Genomic DNA, 18,183 nt, shown 5'->3' with positions numbered 1-18,183 from the left:
AAGTGGCTCTGATACCACTTGATGCAAAGTGTTGGCAGCAAAAGATGGTTTTGCCCAAAATTGGGATGTTGCACAAATGTATGAAGAAATTGCTTGATAATCCAAAGGTGTAAATGAAAAATTTTATAAGGTGCAACTCCTTGTCTACACTGACAATGGATCACCCTTGACAAGATCTTTCAATAACTTTCCTTCACCAATCTCCAAATCGTGAAATTCAAAAAATTGCACTTTTAGGCCTAAAGCCCCAATTAGCCCTCCTAACTCGACATTTCACAAATAACTAAATATTACTCCAAAAGACTTGGAAAAAAAATTAGGGATTCTAATACCCTTTTGGAAGTTCTTAGAGACTACAAAGTTACAAACTCCAACCCTACTCTAGCATTCCAAAATGGTCTCAGGACTCACGAACCCAATAGTCCTAATTGGATGTGGTTTCTTAAGGAACTATTCTAGAATGGGTACATAGGATTGGATCAGTGATACTAATGGATTCTCTAACCCCAAACTACACTAGTTTCATCATTCTTTTTCCAAATCAATACTTCTTATTTATCTAATCCTTCAAATTCAATTCCTAGTTGCTAAATACATAGGGATATTTAGCCTAGGGCAAGGAAGGAAAAATAGAAAACACTACTTCCCTGATCTGTGCTTTTGGAATCTGTTTGGACATCATCCTAACTTGACTCTCCCAAGTGGTTGTATAAATTGACTAGTGGAAAGTCAAGTTAGGGCTCTATCTTTATGGATACCCTAGATTTAAGGGTTTAACAGACCATTTTTGCAAGAATGAATGTAACTTTTGCCCTACTTAATGAAATAACGTCAAATCAACTTCCACAACATGTTAACTCCTTCCTCTATCCAACCATATCATTTTCAGATGTTAGGACTTCCATATAGAACCGTACCAACAACAAATATAGTAGATTTTTGCACAAAACAGAGTTTATTTTATTGATATCAGTAAATCTTTTCATACAATGGTGCTCTCTAACTAGAGAGAGATGACACAACCTTAAATATCCTTCCTCCAATGGATACAACCACATTTTGCACTGTTGCAGGTATTTTTTCAAGTTTTGCAACTTCTTGGCTAAAAGTTGCTAATCGCAAAAAGTGCAATTTTGCTTTATAAACAACAAAACCAACTTCTATACTTCCTATAAGCCTAATATAAGAAGAAGAAATAATTAAAACTTATTTATTAGACCATGGTGGCCTTATTGAGGCCAAAACTAGCAAAGACTCCTAAGGATCATATAGGACTAATGCAATCAGGATTTATAAAACATCATAAAGCAATGCCCTTTACAAGTGAACAAGACCAATATCTAACATGTCTAAACATGATCAAATCATGGCTCTTATCATCTGGGTGGTTGATGTAGACCCTTGCTCCTTGTCCTTGGATGGTGATCCAATGAAATGGTGACACATGACAACATTAGATGACATGTGGCAGAATCGGTGGACCAATCAAAGGGTGCCACCTGGCGCCTAGGTGGCAGATGATAGTGTAGAACCTAACCAATGGCATGGTGACACATGGCACAGGTGTCAAACTTGAGTTGACCCGGATGCATAATTGGGGGGAAAATTAGGTTCAGAAAAATAACATTTTTTTTATTGTTTTCTAGTTTTGGACATGCAGGAGGTTTTTAAATCAAAAGGTTTTATTATATAGTTTTGACCTTATATAATTTTGACCTTAGGAGAAATTATATTTTTACATAAAAATAAAATCCTAAGGGTCATACTAGGAACCTGATATTCAAATGGAGATTGTGTGTGTTTCCAATAAGCAGGTATAGGACTATCATATACCATTGGAACTAGGAGAGAACAAACTTTCCATATTTGCAGTTAGTTTTTGCACAAGAAGCCATGTATTTGATTTATTCAAGGTTTTGTACCTGGTGCTTTTTTTTCAACCACATTTTGTTAGTGCAGTTCAAATTTGATTTTTAGCAAAATGGTGAACTAGGTGTGCGCCAAAGGCAGTAAGGATGCAGTTAGTGATGGGTTTTTCACCTCCAAATTAGTTTAATGAGGGATTTATCGACATTTCAAATGCATATCTAATATTCTATCAGAGCAAAGGTTTTTCATCATTAAGAAGAGACATTTCAAAGTTTTACACATAATGATGAGATTCATATTAGATTTTGATTGTAGAGAGAAGAGAGATATTTTGTAGTAGCAGAGGATGGAGATTCAAGTGGACATGTGCCACTTCCAAATCAGATTAAGTTTCTTCTTCCTTTCCTATATCTTTCTCTTTTTCTCTCATTGTAAGGGTTGGTTCCAGTTTCTTGAACAAGGTTCTAGTTAGTCTGTGATACCATCTAGTTGGTTCCCAATTTCTCTAAGCATGCTCAACTAAGTTTCCACCATTTTTTCAGCATTTTTCTTTGTTATAAACAACAATTGTAATGATTATAAGAAAATAGATTATACAATCATATGTTGTGTATATTCTAAGTCTTGCATACATTTGATGTATTGATTTCAAGGAGATTAATAATTAAAAAAAATTTGAAAGTTTCAATCTAAACTTTGTCTCCATCTTCATGGGTTTGTAATTTTCTATTGATATATGTATAAGGTACATGTTGTTTAGTTGCAGCTTGGCTTTGAAGTTGTATGCAATTGCATGTTTTGTTGTTGGGTCAAGGGCTCAAGTAAATTTATTGATATGCATTGACAAAATTGCAGGGATCATGGGAGGATCTTATAAGTATGAAGTTCATTTTGAAGATAGATGTTCGTTTATAAAGTGAATGGGTAGATCAGATAGCTGAATATGAGTATATCTTGAGTATCCATGTATATGTTTTGACTTAGCTTATGCCCAATGGATAAGGGACTTATCAATTAGGAGATTTGCATATCTTTGTTGTTCATACCTTGGGTTGTGTTGATATTCAACATCATTAATCAAAAAAAAATTCCCTTTCATGTTGAAGAGCTGAAAAGTGCTACCCTTACTTAGCTTATTTAGTTCATATGTCATGATTCTAGCTATTTCATGTATATGTTGTCTGAATAAGTGTTAGAAAATTAAGGGTATTATCTTCTTTATTAGATTCAAGTGTATGCTTTAACATTGGTACCATATAAGTGAATCTAAGGTACACCAGCCTAGGTTTTACAAATCCTGAAGTAGAAGAAGGGTCTCGCATTATAGTTGCTGCCAATGTCTGAACAAGTATGTTGTAGATTGGAAGTAGCTGCCCCTAGATGTATTTTGTTCTCATTTGGGATTTTGAAACATGAAGTTTTAAAACACCAACAGGGCCTAGGATAAAGGATTGCTTTGGGGCACCCTATCATGTTTCTTTATCCAAGCTCTATTATGATTGAACTAAAACAATAAATCAAATTTGTCATATGACTACTTGATAATTATGAATGTATGTTCCTTAAACCTAGTAATGGTTGATATCATAAGTTGTATCTTCAATAATTCTCTAATATTATTGTAGGATTTTAATAAGTATATCTTACTTTCAGGTAAAGTTCCATCTCTAACTATATTATATTCCATGTATTAATGAAGGGAACTCATCGAGCAATCCGAGGAGGCGACATTACATGCAACAATGAAGTACTTTGGAGCATTTTGAAGTGTTATATAGGAAGAGATGTTGAAGACTTGGGACAATTTTAATCTAGATTTGTTGTAGGTATGCATGCCTATTAATACTCAAGGGGATAAAAAAAGATGAGGGAAAATTTGTGAACAAATAGGGAAAAAGGGAAAGATGGTACTGATGTAAATAGTGAAAAGCTTCAAGGTAGGGGTACCCTTGAGGTTAATGAAGTGTTGGGTGAGATGCAAGTCAGGCTTAACAAGCTTGAGAAAATGGTTTCTAAGTTCCAAACTAGTGATAGTTATAATGAAAAGTGGAAGAATTTGTATAATGTCTTGAAGGCTTTATAAAACATGCTTACTAACTTGGAGAAAGCCATGGAAAAAGTGGTGCAATTTAATGACATGAGTAAAGTTGTTTTTAGCATGTGTACTCTTCAAAATGGACTCAATAAATCCAAGTAGACCAAGGAGGAATTTCTTTCCTCCATAAAGAAGTTGAAAGGGACTATGGATCACCTCACCACTAGAGCTGCCAATTGGGATGAGACTTTAGATAAAATTCCCTGATTAAAAAATACAAAGTTCCAATCTTCTTTTTTCTAGCATGTGTTGTTCTTGGTATTGTTTTTTTGTGTTATTCAATTCTTTAGGGATGTGTTTTGTTGTTTGGGTCTCTCTTGGTAGTTTCTACCTGAATTTTTGTTTTGTTTTGTCTACTTGTGTCTTATGGACTGCTAGTTTTCCTTTAGTTTTATGTAAGGTGTTGGAGGCTTTATTAACTCGTCCAATAAGAAATATTTGCAGGATCTACACATATAACAATTGAAAAATGCAAGATACTAACAAGAATAAAGATTGTACATGACACAAGTGATGTTTTTGCATCATGAGGCCCTAACATCCAACACACTAAAAAATAAAATAAACCCCACAAGCAAGAAAAATCATGTGACACTCCTTATACAATCAGACAACCTATATTATATCTCTAACATGGAATCCAAATAAATGGAATACTCTTCATCTATCCCTCACAATGATATTCCCCTATTATATATAGACTTGGTCACATGGTGCAAAGCTGAATCACTAAATTCACCATAAGCCATCTCATTACACAACATAATTACACAAGTTATCAACATAACTCAATATAGTTTACTCAAGATCTGCATCACGTGTGAGCCTCTCCATTGCCCCATAATATCACATTCATAAGTACATAACATTTTACTTATTTTATTTCAAACATTTAATTTGACCAACACAATTTCTACTGGCCTCTATTATCAAATGGTTGACAACCAAACTTCATAATCCTTTAATATAATTAAGAGATGCCTATAAAACCTATGCTAAACTTTCATTTTTTAAGAAGCAAAAATGGCACATATGAGTTTTCCCCAAGCAAAGCAAATATATGTTCAAGTATATTTCTTCAAAAGTAATGTATAATCTGGAACATATAAGTTTTCCCCAAGTAAAGCAAATATATGTTCAAGTATATTACTTCAAATGTAATGTATAATCTGATTCTCTTTCAGGATGTTTTTGCACCTAGTTAACTATGTTAAGGTATTTAAGTTTTCTTTTCTCCAGTCATATGACTATGACACTATCATAATTCTTTGTTTGTGCTATGTCTCAGCTTTGCCAATATATGTCCATCATCATTGTAAATTTACATTCCTCGATAAATAGAATTATTCTCTAATTCTGGGTCTTTCTCATGCTTCCATTGAAGCTCTTTTATCTTGGATGGTAATTTCATAGACAAATCTCATAAAGTGGATGCAGTATTTGATGGGAATGTCTATATAGCCTCTGCAAGATACGAAAAAATAAGTCCCAAGTTTAAAATGGATAAAATAAACCAAAAAATATTGTTCTGAACTACCTCTACAAGACACAATCAGATGTATATATATATGACAAGTCAAAGCTATCTCTCTGTCCCATAAAATCCCCAAAACTTGCTTGAGAAGGCTCAGTGAGGAATGCTAAATCACTTTTGGTTTTACTTTTTTTTATTGTAAACGAGCATATATTAATTGGAAAAATAATGTACAGCAGAGATGTCTTTCACTATATGTACTCTGAGAGAAGCAACCTTTTAAAGTTTTATTGCATTTGCAAGAAAGCTTTGCAATGAGGAGCATTGCAGCATAAAACAGCTTTGATTGTACTTAGGTGAAAGTTGGGTAGCTCTTCACTAGAAATAAAATCAAATGTTCTGTTTGAAATTTATCTAAGTTACCGATTTGGCCTCCTGGAAGCCGGAGGCAGATGCAGATGCGGACAGGTGCTGGATGCATTTGGAAGCCCCATGGATGGCTTCCATTCTGGATGCATCCGGGAGCCTGCAGATGGCTTCCTGGAAGCATCCACGGGGCTTCTGGTTGCCATGAATTATCTACTCAGTTTCAACCGATATCCTCAGCATGTACAGTTCATTCTATGGAGAATAAGGCCACAAACTCTTCAAACAGAAGATCTACCCCTTGTTGCTCCCCAAATCAGTATTACTCAGCCATGTAAGGTCTAAACAAGTTCAACTCTTCAAACAGAAGATCTACCCCTTGTTGCTCCCCAAATCAGTATTACTCAGCCATGTAAGGTCTAAACAAGTTCAGACAGCATTTTATAAGTCTATGGAAATACAGACCTAGTAACATATAACCTAGTAATGTGTTGCAGCACTTAAAATGCAGACCCTCAATGTCCTCAAAATGTACAAGCTGTAAGTATGTATTCAAACCCTTAAATCTCCTTCAGTCTGCATGTCTCTATAGTGAACAGCAGTGTCCATAGATGGCCATCAATTAAGGAGTAATATTAAGCTTCAATCTGACATATCTGGGCTTGCAAGAGCTGGATGACAGGGAATGACTATGACAGAAAGTGTATCTTCAAGCTCCTTAACTGCTTCCCAAATTTTGCTATGAAGTTCAAACTATCAAATCAGAAATCTAACACTTTCATGCATGTTTGTTACAATTTAATGATGTATAAAGATTGGTTCACATGAGAGTTTCCGTCCTCACAAACTCTTGAAGGCAACCATTCTAAACAATTTGCAATTTACCAATTCAATCCAGCATACCACATGAGCCTCACAATTTTTCTTTTATAACATCCTCATGTGGCTTCACTCTCTCCTGTAGTCAATGTGGAATAAACTTTTCTTGCTATTTCTTTCATATATATATACATGCTTCCCCCGCATCCACATTCAAAAAGAAAAGAAAAATCCCACATCCTGCATCCACTTCCTGAATCCACTTTGGAATCCGCATCCGAATTGGTAACTTAGAAATTTCAAATTTACTATAGAACAAGATAATTTCTATGCATTTCAATCAAACAAACTAATTCTTTCGCGAAGATTTGAAAGGCATCACATTATATTAAACAAAAGCTTTTGTCCAATGTTTAGATGTATGCTCAGCTACAATCACATCTACATTTATATTTATACAAGTAAAAGAAGAAAATATCTGAGAAGTAATTGGGATGCACAACATTTACAGAACAGCTAAAATATGAACAAAATGCCAACAATTTAAACACAAACTAACTTGGTAAAACATTTATACATTATTTTGAAAAATAGTTTGTAAATGACAATATAGTTTGTAAGTGTTCCATTTATTCTCATGAGAGATGGATTCATGTTGAATCACTACTCATGAAACATGAGTCATCGAGTTTGACTCAAAATCACACAGTTAAATCCTGATATTCACATCACAATGACAATATAATTCAAGCATAAATAAAACAATACCCTTGATTTTGAAATGAAACAATAATTTTATTTAATAAGGCAGTTATAAGAATCGGATTATTTTTTCTCCTGAGACAAAAACAAGATGAGACCAACAGATAGTGGAACCACAAAATATGCAGCCACCTTTAATACTGCTTCAACATCTTTGGAAATTACCCCAATACGAGACCAGTCACCACTGTACCTGAAAATGACACACCCAAACAATACCGTTAGTTTGAATAATAAAAGAATATCAAGATACATTTGTGGTAATCCAAATCTTATAGGATAATGTCTTAAGTGTATGGGAAGTTAATAAGCTCACAATAGCTGCAAGAAAATATGAAACTCAGCTATTGAATATTTCATTTTCTTCACTGACACCATGTAATCACAAAAAAAACTAAAATCAAATCCACAAGATGTGCATGTTACAGGGACCATCAAGCTTTGTGAGCACTATCATTTTTTACCCTGGTCATCCCTATATCTGGATATGCAAGAGTCACTTCCGGCCTTTGGTCCCATATAACAAAAATGTTAAATGATAAATGTGTACAGAAAATTTTTGTAGGACTCTATAAGATTCTGCTCTTATACATCAAATTACAAGACCTAAAAGAGAAAATCTGATGTTTTTAAGGGGCGATGTTTTCTTTATGGCCATAGATGGATGTCTTAGAATTATTTTGTTTGCAAACAAAATGAGAAATGAAGTCCTGAATCAGAAAAAAGAAAATGACATCATATTTTCATTACATCAAAGGCACTTTGGTGTTTATCATCTCTTTGGAGCTGAAAACTGCCAGACAGATAGCCATCAATTTAGGGTGAAATAGCATTTTAACAAATTATGCTTAACAAATTTCATGGTTTGCACAGTCTTCTGCCAAGAAAATTAATGTTTGTATACAATGCAATAAGAATCGAGATCGCTCAATCAATTCATAAAAGCTCGAGCCCATAAAGACTGATAATATTTATTATTAGCAACTTGGATCAATCTTAACTGGCAGTGTAAAGAGGCCAATTCTGGAGGTAGTTTGTCCCAGGTTGCATAGACACAAAAACAAAAGGGTTGAGACCAGATATCATCTTTAAGAGGAAATTCTTAGTAGTGTCAAAAGAGATTTAATCAACCTTCCATCAAATATATGTTGGAAATATTGCCATTGATGTCGAAGGGTTTAACAAATATGGACAAGATTGTTAGTGTAAGCATCATCAATATCAAAGGTACAGAAATGAAGTCGTCATTAATATCAAATATGAAGAGTTGAATAATATGACAATGATGGACAACATAAACATTACTGTATCATATGATGTACATATTCATTTAAATATGAGACATATGTTATCATGGTAGCAAGAAACAAGCATAGAAATGAGGAAAGCATCTAATAAAGGCATAGTCATTAATTTCGGTTTCAGATTCATCGAATATCTGTATAGAGCTGCAATTTCTATATATGGTTGACTCCTTTAAATGGGTACAAAGACTAGGCGAATTTTCTTTTTTTTAAATGGTGCTTTTGTCATTATTATTAAGGTGTGATCCCAGTTTGAAGAAGACAGCGATCTCAGTAATAAATGAAGTTATCAGCAGTGTGAAGATAATTGACTTCATCATGAATGAATGAAAGCAGCAGTGGTATATTATAACTAAATACAGAGAGAAAATCAGAAGTATGAAGAATATGATCCAATGGATATACGATAACAACTCTTCATTACTAGTTTATTGTCTCCTTCTGTTAGTGCATAACTCTGAGTTTGTTCTGTAAATAATGAAGGACTACAGTCATCCTCATTAAGCTAACTAAGAAGAAGTGTGGTTCAGCTCTTAACACCTCTTTCAGTTAGAACAGTAGTTCACCGTTAATTCCAATGTGCAAGAGTAGTTCTCTTCGTGAATGACAGTAGTAGCTAAGATCTTCAAATCTGCCTTCACTTACTCTGTGATTTCATCTCTTACAGGTGTTTAACATTTTCTATAAGTCATGCTTTTGCATAATGTAAAATATACAATGTGATAAATAGAATTTTATTCATTCTCAGCTCTATAAATTTTCTGTATTCTTGCAAAGATGGTTTTCTTCTTTTTCTAGCTAGATCTATTATTTATGTTGCAGGTTTAGCTGCAAAATTCTACATGGTATCAAAGCTTAGGAGCTAGTAAGGAGAATAATTTTTTTGCAGGAACAAAAGATCAAAGCTTGAAAGAATAGAATTATTTGCTTCTGTCATTCTCATGCCATTCAGCAATTTCAAATGGAAGCCAAAAATTCTGCTTCAGCCCACAAGTAGAGGCTTGTATCGAACAATTATGGTGACAAAGATCATCACAGATAAGCCAAGTCATGCTCTCTTTGCATGGGTTTTTCCTTCCTCTTTCCTTTAGTAACACAGCATTTCAATGGACCTATCATGCCTCTTTGTACTAATACTTCCTTGGTTCCATAGGTAATCAGTTTTATAGAACCTATATTTTCAACTACCAATTTGTTCTTGCATGGTTGAGTAGTGTCGTTAGGGTCACTCATACAAATTCATGTGTCATGTGCATCCTTGACTAATAGATGGTATTCCTTAGTTTGCCATATATTCATTGTTTGTGGATGCCTATGAAGATTATTGTCTTTTGTATCTTCAATTGACAAATGTTTTGCTTTTGTTTATCTGCTCATTATTCAAGTAGTGTTGTTGTGTGCACTCATGCAGATTGGTCCTGATATTCATCTTGGTTTTAGAGGAGTACCTTCATTTAGCACTATAACAGTTTTCATTTGATAGATGTCTACAAGTTTCTTGTCTATAATATAAAACATACAAAGTGATATATATAACTTTATTCATTCTCAGCTATTTTTATTTTCTGTATTCTTGCAAAGAAGGTTTTCTTCTTTTCCTAGCTAGATCTATTATTTATGTTGCAGATTTAGCTGCAAAATTCTATATGGTATTACCTTTGTGTGTGATCACCGCCAATATATTTGCATCGTGAAGTAAGGAAGAACAATATGATAAATGAATCACTACTTGTAACAACCAATTTTCCTAAACCTTATTTTCCTTATATTTTAACAAGCAAAATAGCCTATCTACATATTCACATACACAGGATTGACAGATATAAGAGATTAATCGACTCTCATGAAATGCCTTAACTAACAAATGGAGATTTATTTCCTTTATTTAAATACAATAAAGATTAAATTGCAAAAAAGAAAGATCGTTAACTAACTAATACATTTAAATATCACTTCATATAACTGAAAGGAACAAACGTAACTACAAACATATATAAATACATATCTAGCTGAACTTGAAATGAAATGTGAAAGGAAATACAAATACCCACTAAATAATGTCACACTAAGAATGCAAACCCACTCTGTCTTGTGCAAGTCTTGGTGTTGGTGGAGAGAAGAAGCATTGTCAAAGGCCTAACCACCCAACCATGGACCTAGTGTACCCCCCACTCACTCTCAGCTGAGAATGGCCTTAACCTGCACGAGAACACCATCTAGTCCAGCCGTCTGAGCATCCTGGTGTTTGAGTATCAACTACATAGTCGGCTAGACTGTGGAACCCTCCTATCAGCCTATGACCTCTAATGATCACAACAACAACATTTTCCACTAAACCTATCTTGGCCAGGGATTTACATAGACACTATGTGCCCAATCACCCATCGGTCGACATGACAAACAAGACTACACCATGAGCTGATTCGTTTATAGTTCCAGCCTTTGCTTCCTTTTTTTTTTACTTACTACTGATTCAATCCCTTGATTTGCAGGAGTATTCCCACAATTCATTGTTCATAGACTACACCATTCATCTTAGCCATGCTCGGCCATCCTTGATGATCCTTGGTGTAACTATCCATCCTTCATGGTATTTGCAAGATGTTTAAGAAGTAATAAGTTCCTTGACTTAAAAGGGATTTTATAAATGATAATAAGAGTAAAAAATGGTTTTCAAGAGAATTCAAACATTACACTGCAAGGGGGTACACCACCTTGTCCCGGAGACATGAATTTTAATGCCTTTGTACAAGGGCATACAACTTGTACAGATTATCCACTTTAACTTGTACATGAACTTCATTTGATTTGAAAAATGACAAGCTATAGCATATGACATGGCTCTGTGCAAGGCCAGTGTGATCATTTCTCATTCATTTATGCTTGGCCAATATGAGTTTATTAAGCTGACTAGATCATGAAAACAATAAAATATTTAACAAAATGATTGACTACCAACAGGCAGAGATTTCAAGATATAAATATAAGCCTTATCATCAAACATATGTCTTGTACACTTGGATACAATACTAGAAAAATTTGAGGTTTGATAAGGAATACAAAAGTATTTCCAAAATACAACCAAATAGGGCTTCTTGGAAATATAGATGGAGTAACTGAGAGGGAGGGTCAATCAGTTACCACAAAAATATTTCAGATCCCTTGAATGTTAACAATAAAATTGATTGCTTCTGTTATTCAGTAAACACACAAAAAATGTTGTAACTCGGTAAAAGCAGATTGTGATTTACTTTTAACTGAACTTAAACATTCACAATGATTAATTTGCAAGCATAAAAGAAATAACAAGAACACATGAGAAACTAGGATTTAACGTGGAAACCCAATATGGGAAAAACCACCAATGTAACTAATTACTATTTTTCACTCTTCTGAAGTGAGCCCTGTTAGGAGCCAACTTGGTTAAAAGTTACAAAACACACTGTTAGGTGTGACCTTGTTAGAGGATTTAATCCCCCTATTAGGAGTGGCCTTGCAAGAGGTCTTGAAACAATTCAATGGAACTGTCACCTTGTTAGAGGATTTACAACTGGCTGTTAAACCAACTCTGTTAAAAGATTTTGGAATCATTTCTACAATGGTAAGAAAGTAACAATGAAATGACCTAATTGAGATGCAATTGAATTGCTGATTAAAAATCTCTATTCTACTTCATACTAGATCCTTCCTAATCGGATATTACTTTGCTGCTCCACAAGGATATTTGACTATCCTTCAAGTTTGCTCACACTTTTCTTCTCAATCAATCAACACACTTGCATACTCTCACATATATTAGAATCTCATCTTGACCTTTCATTTATACCATCAAGATTATCAAGTCGGCTCAATTACAAATTACATTGACTAATAAACATCACCATAGTCGGTTGGAATCAATACTTGAAATAATTAAACTTCATATCCCAAATCAACAAAATCCTTTATTGGCCAAACCTGCTCGGTAAACACTAGTCCTGACATGATTTCCTGTGTTAACCAACAAAAGCTTGGTTAACACTGCGAACTTGCAAAATCCTTTGGCAACCAAGTGAACTCGGTGAATACTGACTCTAACCAACTTTCCTTCGTTAACCATGAGAACTTGATTAACACTATTTTCTGCCATAATTTCTTTCGATGTCCAAGTGAGCTCGGTAGACACTGTCTTCGCAGAGTAATCTCCAGGAATGCTCGGTAGACAAGAAAAAAACTGTCTTGCTGACCAAGTGAGCTCGATAAGCACAAAATAACAACTGATATGACATTTATGTAACATCAAAGACAACACACAATTTAGACAATTGTATCCAACAATCTCCCTCTTTGGCATTGATGGCAACACATGTCATAGCACAATGAAATTTGAAAACAAGACATTCTATGATAGAAAGTTTCTCCCTCTTGATTTTTATACAAGCTTCTCTTATGCAGTAATCTCCCTCTGTGAAGGAATTACATAGCTTCTTCCTCAAAACAAATTTCAGACAAATATGACAGTAAACTCTCCCTCTTTGACAACACATGCCAAAGACAACACGTACCAAATAAGTATCAATGTACCTTGAGTACTGATTCATATGCAATGTTCCCTTGACTATGCTACGTCAACTAATAGATCTTCAACTAGGTTCCTATTGATGCATCACTAAAAGTTTATTTAGTGAGAGCTTCAGATAGGGGAATGACCCCTAGCTTACCTCTTAGATACAAGAATGCATCCTTAGGTAATGGCTTGGTAAATATGTCTACAATCTGTTCTTTTGTATGGACATATTCCAATCTGATTTCTTTGTCCTGCACCAATTATCTGACAAAATGATATTTTATAGCAATATGCTTGGTTTTGGAATGCATCACTAGATTTTTTGATATGTTAATTGCACTTGTATTATCACAAAACATGACAACTGATTCTCTGATCTCAACCTTCGTGCCTTCCAACAACTGTTTAAACTAAACAATATTAGAACAATTACTGCTGCTGCAACATATTTTGTTTCTGCTGTGGATTGAGATATGCAATTTTGCTTTTTACTTGTCCAAGATACCAATCTTTTACTAAGAAAGAATGCTCCACCACTTGTGCTTTTTATGTCATCAATATTTCCTACCCAATCAGCATCAGTAAATACTTTTAGGTCCAGATTTCCTCCAAGTTTATACCATAAGCCATAGTCTTCAGTGCCTTTCAAATATCTCAAGATTCTTTTGATTGCCATCATATGATTTTCTCTAGGTTTTGCCAAGAATCTTGCCACTATGCCAATTGCAAGAGCAACATCAGGTCTTGTATGAACTACATAATGTAATTTTTCAATCATTGATCTATACAAGGTCTGATCTACCTATTTTGATTCATCATCTTTGGTAAGCTTTAATCCAGTACACATGGGGGTTCCAACTAGTTTTGAATCTTCCATACCAAACTTCTTGAGTATCTCCTTGATATACTTAGACTAAGTGATGTAAATACCATTCTTACTCTGATGTATCTGAAGTCCAACAAAGAATTTAATCTCACCAAACATAGACATTTCAAATTCTTTGTTCATTTTCTCTGAAAATTCTTTGCATAGATCATCATTCTCTGTAAATAAAGTATCATCCACAAATATTTCTGCCACTATAATCTTGTTATCTGGTCCTTCCTTAATGTACAAACTACTGTTATCATTAGTTCTCTGGAAATCAATCTGTATAAGGTAGTTATGCAATCTCTCATGCCATGCTCTAGGAGTTTGTTTCAGACCATATAAAGCTTTGTGCAGCTTGCAAACCATGTCCCTTTTGTTTGGATCAACAAAACCTTTTGTTTGTTCAATTTAAAATTCTTCATCAAGAATACCATTGAGAAATGCAAATTTAACATCCATCTGATATACCTTAAATCCTTTGTGTTACATATGCAAGTAAGATCCTGACACCTTCCAATCTTACAACAAGAGAAAAAGTCTCACCATAATCAATGCCTTCTTCTTGAGAGTAGCCTTTACATACCAATCTAACTTTGTTTCTTGATACCTTACCATCTTCATTCAATTTATTCCTGAATACCCATTTTGTTTCAATCGCATTTTTATCTTTAGGCCTAGGTAGAAGAGTCTAGGTTTTGTTCATCTCTATTTTCTCTATCTCTTCATTCATAGCCTCAATCCAACTTTCATTTTCCAATGCATCTTTAACATTTCTAGGTTCAAAATCAGCAAGTAAACATGTACCTTTTAGCTTACTTCTTGGCATAGTACCTTCTGATTTATCTCCAATAATCTGATCTGGTGCATGATGCCTCTTGGCATACTTGGCCAATACAGGTTCCTTGCCTTTTGAATGAATTACACTGTCATCCTCTTGAACTTCAACTTTTGGTTCTGGTTGCTCAGACTCGGTAGGCATTGGCTCGGTAGCTTCACAATGTGACTCAAGTCCTTGTGACTCGGTTTAAACTTCTTGCAACTTGGTGACTGAGAAAGACTCAGGAGTAGAAATCTCTTTATTGACAGATGTGTCTGGCAATGTATCAGGTACGATGTAAACAACTCCCCTGTAATCTTTTGGTTCCTTTTTACTTTCTTCTTCAGTCCTTTCTGCAAACTCATCAATTCTCACATGTGCACTTTATATGATTTTGTGAGTAGACAAATTCAAGCATCTATATGCCTTACTTTTGCAAGAATATCCTAAGAATATACCTTTATCACCTTTCACATCAAATTTGTCTTTTCTAGATTCTTTCAAGATATAACATTTACTTCCAAATACTTTCAGGTAACTTACATTGGGGTTATAGCCATATCATAATTCATAGGGAGTTTTATATGAGTCCTTCTTCAACTATACTCAGTTTAAGGTATGAATTGCAGTGCTGATAGCTTCCTTCCAATATTTGATAGCAACTTTCTTTTCAATCATTAGAGTCCTTGCACAATCCATGATGGATCTATTTCTCCTTTCAACTATACCATTCTGCTCGGGAGTTCCAAGGGCTGATACCTGTCTTTTGATTCCTCTTTCAATGCAAAAGTTGTTGAATTCATTGGAGATGAATTCACCACCTCTGTTTGATCTTAAGCATTTCAATTTTTTCCCTGTTTCCTTCTCTATTCTTGCTAGATACCATTTGAATTTCTCAAATGCTTCTGACTTCTCTCTTAAATACATAACAGTCATCATTTTAGAGTAGTCATCAACAAAAAGAATAAAGAATTTTTCTCCACTATAGCTTTCTATTCCAATAGGTCCACACAAATCAGTATGCACAATTTCCAAGATATCTTCAGATTGATAGTTTTTACTTTTAAAACTAAGCTTTCCCATTTTACCAATCTGACAATTCTTGCATAGTCCAACATCTGGTTTCGTCAAACTAGGAATGCCTCTTACTTTCCTGAATTTGCTTATTTTCACCATGTTATCAAAATTTACATGACATAACCTTCTGCGCCATAACCAACTTTCTTTAACTTGAGCAATAAAATATGAGCAATCACCAAGATCAAGATAAAATAGGTTACCTTTTGTTTGTTTGCCTGATCTAATCAGTTTTCCTCTGTCATCCAGCAGTCTTGCCTTGCCATGTAAAATTCCACCTTGAATTTTATGTTGATTAGTTGTGCCACACTTAGTAGATTATGTTTTAGTCCTTCAACCCAATAGGCATTGTCACATACAAGTTCTTTGATTAATGAGATTCAGTCTCTCCCTTTTATGCAACAAAGTTCATTGTTTCCAAACCTTACACTACCACCATCATAGTCTTCAAATTGTTCAAACTTTGTTTTGTCATCAATCATATGATGTAAACATCCACTATCTATGATCCATGTATCATTTTTGCTCACATGAGAGATAAGTGCCATCTTATCTTTTTCATCATCAGATTCATCTTTCACAACAATATAAACTATTTCACCTTCACTATTATCTTAATCCTTAGCCATAAAACAAGTCTTCTTACCTTTGTCTTTGAATGATTTGAGATTTTTGAAATCCTTCTTGCCATTGCACTTGTGACTTTTCTTCTCATCCTTGCTTTCTTTGTCTAGGCACCTGACAGCAATATGACCAATTTCTTCACATGAAAAACAAATTAGGGGAACTTTACCTTTGTATTTTCCTCTGCCTCTAGAATATTTTCTTGCAAGTAAAGCTTCAACAACTTCAAGATCACTATCAAAACTTTCCTCTAATTCTTCTTCACATTCTAATTGAATGTCCTTTATTTTTTTGCCTTTCTCCTTAAGTGAAAGCTTAGCCTTAAATGTAGATTCAATATTCTTGGAAGCTAGAACATAATTGTCAAAGTTATCTAGCTCAAAGGCTGTCAATCTTCCTACTAAGGTATCCAAAGTTATCTTATGATTTGTTTCACACCTCCTTTCTTGAATAGTAGAGACTCTAATTGCATAGATAGGAAGCAATGTTCTGAGAACTTTACTTACAATAGTTTCTTCCTTGATGTCTCCTCCAGAAGCTTTAATTGCACTGACACTTGCTTTGATTCTTTCAACATTTTTGGCAATATTTTCATCTTCTCTCATTCTCATCTGATCAAATTGTCCTCTAAGGCTTTTTGCTTTGGCTCTCCTCACATTGTCATCACTACCATAGATGTCCTTTAGCTTGTTCCACATTTCAAAAGCAGTTTTGCAGTCCTTGATATCATCAAATTCCTCATAGCTAAGAGCAGATGCAATGTCTATCATCATAGTGTTATGGTTCTTTTTCTCAACAATATCTCCAACAGATATGTACCAGTAGGAGTTGTGTATTTTTCGTCAAGGTATTTCAATTCTGAATCACCAATGGGAGCCAAATGAAGTCTCATGAGTCCCTGCCATGCTGAAAAGTTGTCTCTGTTAAGCTTTGGAATTTCTCTCTTACATCCTGATCTTTAGTTTAGGTCCTTGAAACCTTTCCTGCAAGCACCAAAATCTCTAATACCAATTGTTGTAAATATAATTGGAGTAACTAAGAGGGGGGGTGAATCAGTTACCACAAAAATATTTTAGATCCCTTGGATGTTAACAATAAAACTAATTGCTGCTATTATTTGGTAAACACATAGAAAATGTTGTAACTTGGTAAAAGCAGAGTGTGATTTACTTTTAACTGAACTTAAACATTCACAATGATTAATTTGCAAGCATAAAAGAAAATAATAAGAACACATGAGACACCAAGATTTAACGTGGAAACCCAATATGGGAAAAACCACCAATGTAACTAGTTACTATTTTTCACTCTTCTGAAGTGAGCCTGTTAGGAGCCAATCTGGTTAAAGGTTACAAAACACACTATTAGGTGTGACCTTGTTAGAGGATTTAATCACCATGTTAGCAGTGGTCTTGCAAGAGGTCTTGAAACAATTCAATGGAACTATCACCTTGTTAGAGGATTTACAACTGGCTGTTAAACCAACTTTGTTAAGAGATTTTGGAATCACTGTTACAATGGTAAGAAAGTAACAATGAAATTACCTAATTGAGATGCAA

The 18,183-nt window shown here is 34.4% G+C and overlaps 1 protein-coding gene across 1 annotated transcript in view; it reads right to left on the bottom strand.

Moving 5' to 3' along the window:
* Positions 1 to 7,182: 7,182 nt before the first annotated feature.
* Positions 7,183 to 18,183, bottom strand: part of LOC149564521 (DNA-directed RNA polymerase subunit beta) — a 55,970-nt gene continuing 44,969 nt past the window's right edge. The window contains exon 2 of the mRNA XM_089818077.1: positions 7,183 to 7,578. Coding sequence (XP_089674203.1) covers positions 7,449 to 7,578 — 130 coding nt within the window. The 3' untranslated portion in view covers positions 7,183 to 7,448. The remainder of the gene's footprint in view (positions 7,579 to 18,183) is intronic.

Source organism: Cupressus sempervirens, chromosome 3, assembly GCF_028749045.1.
Source record: "Cupressus sempervirens isolate cs-2001-9-10 chromosome 3, ASM2874904v1, whole genome shotgun sequence".
NCBI classification, from domain to species: Eukaryota; Viridiplantae; Streptophyta; class Pinopsida; order Cupressales; family Cupressaceae; genus Cupressus; species Cupressus sempervirens.
The sequence above is the reverse complement of the archived record's forward strand: the minus strand, read 5'-3'. Positions and strand labels throughout refer to the sequence as shown.